Raw genomic sequence first — 4,603 nt, 5'->3', positions numbered from 1 at the left:
GGGCCAATAGTCGGCCTAACTTCTTCAGAACTTTGTCGATCCCTTCATGCCGATCTCTGGGTCGACTTTTTTCCAGAGTTGGGCCAGTAGTCTGATTTACTCGTTAACGAAAGGTTTGCCATAGTTGCCCTGATGGTTGGTCCATGTTCGAGCCAAAGTTGGGCCAACAGTCGGTCCCACGTTGTCTGCCAACGTTGGCTGTTTAGGTTGGGGCGACAAAAGTATCTTATAAATATAAAAGGTGGCCCAACGTTGGCTGCCGATATACGGCGGGCCAACGCACCTGCTCTGAGTGCCGACCTAAATTCGCACCTGGGTTACCAATTTTTGAAAAATGATTGCATTTTAATAAGTGACGGCTTATTTTTTCCGGAAAACTATTCGCTACAACTCTGCTGTACCTAATTTTTAAAAACCAAATCATTTTCCAAAAATTGGTTAGAAGCGATGGTCAGAAAAAATATAATTGCAAAAAACATGGTTAAAATTAATGTTTTTTAAAAATGAATTTTAAAATTTTACGTGGAAGATAATGTACTTTATTTGAAATGATACCAGTTATAATATTTTGATTCTTAAAATCATAGAAAAACTATTTTTTTTCTCAGATATCTGACTTTTGATAAGACAACTACCTCAAGGGATATAAAAAGATTTCAGATAATTTAAAATAGTTAAAGGTATATTTTAAGACACCAAGGATTTTTAAATAAATTGAAGCATTTTTGAAGATTTCGCAGAGTTTGGGGTATTTTTATATATTCCAAGAATTTTGAAAGAGATTTTAATGATTTAATGGGATATCAAAAGATTTCGAATTATTTTTATTCAAAAAAGAAAATTGCTAACACCCGTTATAAATTTAATAAATATAATACGTTTCGCTTTGCATTTAAAATTACGAAAAAGAGACTGGATAGAATTGCGTAATCGTCGATTGAAAGCCGATATTTTACGGATATTGATCATTCAAGAGTAAATTCCAGGAAATTGTCATATTCTCCGGTACCAGCGCGGCAATGTAAATTTGCAGAGTTCTTATTTCCAATAAATGACAGGAGGTCAAAGTTGATTAATTTGTGTGAAAATTTATGCCATTCACAGATGGTGTTGATTTATGGATTATATTTTTTTGTTCAACAGGAAATATGTTTCTACCGCCAGTACGTGCGAGAAGGCTGCTGGAGAAATAAGTCTGGTTTGCCGCTTGAATTCTCGTAGTAACACCGAAAATCCGATATATCGAAGTCTCGGATATTGGATTAGAACGAGACCATGAAAAAATTTCCAGATATCCCGATTATCACGTTGGCTGGAACATTCTGCCTAACAATTCTAATTTTGCTTCTCGCCAAAACAGGTAACTGAAAAAAAATATCAAGTGAAAAAAAAGTTTAGTTTATGCTTTTAATTTTTGAAATTCCACAAGAACTGCTTCAATTTTAATTACAGACGTCTCAAGGTCGTTTTTTAATTATCATGAATTCTTATGAATACTTCCACAGCTTTTGAATTCACTGAACATTATTTTGAATCAAAATTTTTTTTTTTAATCCACTTGGAATTTTTTTAATTCACTTTAATTGTTCTGAGGACCATTCAAACACTACCTCACGATATTTTGAACACTTTTTGAACCCCTAAAGTTCTTCGTCACAGACCAGGACATAAAGTTTGAACCTCCCAGTATGATTTTACAAATACGAAAATTTCTAGGGGAACAGGGAAAATAGGGGAATAAATTCTTTGAAATAAAACTACTGTGTAGGTACCATTATGAATTTAATTTGTAACGATTAACCCTTAAAACGTACACTTCCGTAAAATTACATAAAGAGCATACTGGGTGTTTCGTACCCAAGGGTATTCAAACGTGTACTGTGCCGACGGTATTGGATAGTTTTTTACAAGAAAATCAATTACTGATGTTTAATCTATCTAGTTTAAGAGGAAAAGGGGCTTATAACAGTTTTTGAAATTTAAAGTAGTTAAAAAAATCCTTTTTGGAAACAATTAAAAAATGACTTCTTTAACTCTAAAATTCAAAACTTTTTAAGTTTTTGATATTTTTACTTAAAATTTTACTTGAATACTTTCGAGATATGGTGCTTCAAAAATAAAATTCGCCTTATATTGTTCGTTCCAAAATTCTACAAAATACAAGCTCTAATTCAATGAAACAGAAAACACCGTACTTTGCGTGATTAAACGATTATATTGATCTTAAACTGCGTATAAAAATTATAAAAATTAAAATCATGTGAAAATAAAACATAAAAATAGGTTTTCATGTGATTTGTTAATCTGGCGCCATATTTTGAAGTCAAATTATATTGATTTTTTAAACAAAGAAGGATGATTTTCTAACCAAGTAGTTGTATTTTTAACAAAAAATATATTTTAAACAAAACAGTTCAATTTTCAACAAAAAATTTAATTTTGAACAAAATTATTGAATTTGAAACCACGTCCATAGTTAAATTTTCGACCTACATTGATGAATTTGAAGCAAATGTTTGAATTTTTAACAGTCAAACAAAGTAATTGTTAACAAAAAATTACATTTTAAACAAAGTAGTTCAATATTCAACAAAAAACTAAATTTTTGAAAAAAAAATAGTTACATTTTTTACCACATATATATTTGAATTTTCAAACTGCAAAGATGAATTTTAAAGTAAGTAGTTGAATTTTTAATAAAAAAAGGAAATAATTATTAACCAAACAGATGCATTTACAACCAAATGCAGTTAAACTCTACTATAGGTCCGATTTTGGGGCTAACAATGGGTGGCAACTAAGTCATAATAGTCCGCTCCGCTTTTGTCTGTTCACGCCTGAGTGACAACAGCAGACCCCGCATAACTCCTTTTACACCTTGCTGCGGCGCGACGTCAATTCATGGAAGGGCTATAGAAGGCTGGGCTATTCAAGGGTTTTACTGTAGTTAAACTTTGGAACAAAAATGATATTGTTTGAAGAAAATAGTTAGATTTTCAACAAAAATAAAATTTCAAAGAAAACAGTTAAATTTTAACAAAAAATTAAGTTATGAACAATACAGTTCAAATTAAAAAAAAAACTAATAAATAAAAAAATTGAAGTAAAACAGTTAAATTTACAACGAAGGATTAAGTTTTAAAGAAAATAATTGAATTTTTAACCACATAAATAGTTGAATTTTCAACAAAATAGTTCAATTTTTAACCATATACTATATATTACATATTTGAATCTGAGAACTGCAAATATGAATTTAAAAGCTAGTAGTTTAATTTTTAAAAAAGAAATAATTATTAACCAAATAGTTGCATTTACAAAAAAAGGTTGTGCTTTGAAGCTAAATAGACGAATTTGTATTCCAGAAAGACGATTTTTCAAAAAAGCAGTTTAATTTTCGATAAAAAAAGATAAATTTTCAACAAATATTAATTTCTAAACGAAACAGTTGATTATGCAACAAAAAATTAAATTTTAAACGCAATAGTTGAGTTTTTAACCACATACATAGTTGAATTTTCGACCTACAAAGATGAGTTTTAAAGAAAATAATTATATTTTTAACAGACATACAAAGTAATTATTAAGCAAATAGCTACCAATAGTTTATTTTTCAATCCAAAATGACGATTTTTCAAGAAAGGAGTTTAATTTTGGAAGAAGAAAAAAGACTTTTTAAAAAAATATTTGAATTTTCAACAAAAAATTACATTTTAAACAAAACAGTTCAATATTCAACAAAAAATTATATTTTGAACAAAATATTTAAACTTTCAACCACATAATATATTGGAATTTCCGACCTGCAAATATGAATTTCAAGCCAAAAATATAAATTTACAACAAAATAGTTAAATTTTCAACCAAAGAGATGGATCTTCAACTGATGAAATTATTTTTTAACAAAGTAGTTTAACTTTCCATTCACCTCTGTAGTTTTAACTTTTTTCTGTTGAAAATTCTTGTTTTTATTACAAATTAATTTTTTATCTGAAAATGTATATGTAGATGTAGAAAAGTAGTTATTTTTCTTAAATATTCTTCTTTTTTGGTTAAAACGGCAACAATTTTATAAAAAATATATCTTCTAAATTAAAATTTCAACAATTTGTATATAAACGTTTTCTTTTTTTGACTAAGAAATCTTCATTTGTTGAACATTCATTTTCTTGATTGAAGATTCATTATTTTAGTCGAAAATTTATCTTTATTTAAAATTGAAACTATTGTTTAAAAAATTTTTATCACGTAAAATTTATCTTTTTATTGTAACATTGAAAATTAGGTTCAAAGTTCAACTCTTTGATTGAAAATTTAACTACAGTCTGTCAAGTTAAAGCGTGGGTGGCTTTACTCGCAGTCGGTAAGGTGTATCGACATGATTTTGGTGTCAAAATATTAAGAAGAGCTCCCTCTTTCATGCTTTTTGATTTAACAATCAGTTTGCTTTCAATTCTCATCTTGTTATGTAGGTGAATAGGTACAATCTCCCAAACCCATTTTTCGAGAAACAACCCCAGAGATGCACTTTTACCGGATGTTTTACAGTCCGCTGCACTAATCTTGAGGTTGAATGTGTCCAGACATGTGATGACGTCACGTA

General features: G+C 29.0%; 1 protein-coding gene across 2 annotated transcripts in view; it reads left to right on the top strand.

Annotated features, from left to right (window-relative positions):
• Positions 1-1,216: 1,216 nt before the first annotated feature.
• Positions 1,217-4,603, top strand: part of LOC117178203 — a 48,841-nt gene continuing 45,454 nt past the window's right edge. For both annotated transcript variants that reach the window (XM_033369502.1, XM_033369501.1), the window contains exon 1: positions 1,217-1,360. In XM_033369502.1, coding sequence (XP_033225393.1) covers positions 1,276-1,360 — 85 coding nt within the window. In that variant the 5' untranslated portion in view covers positions 1,217-1,275. The remainder of the gene's footprint in view (positions 1,361-4,603) is intronic.

Source organism: Belonocnema kinseyi, chromosome 8 (genome assembly GCF_010883055.1).
Source record: "Belonocnema kinseyi isolate 2016_QV_RU_SX_M_011 chromosome 8, B_treatae_v1, whole genome shotgun sequence".
NCBI lineage: Eukaryota > Metazoa > Arthropoda > Insecta > Hymenoptera > Cynipidae > Belonocnema > Belonocnema kinseyi.
The sequence above is the reverse complement of the archived record's forward strand: the minus strand, read 5'-3'. Positions and strand labels throughout refer to the sequence as shown.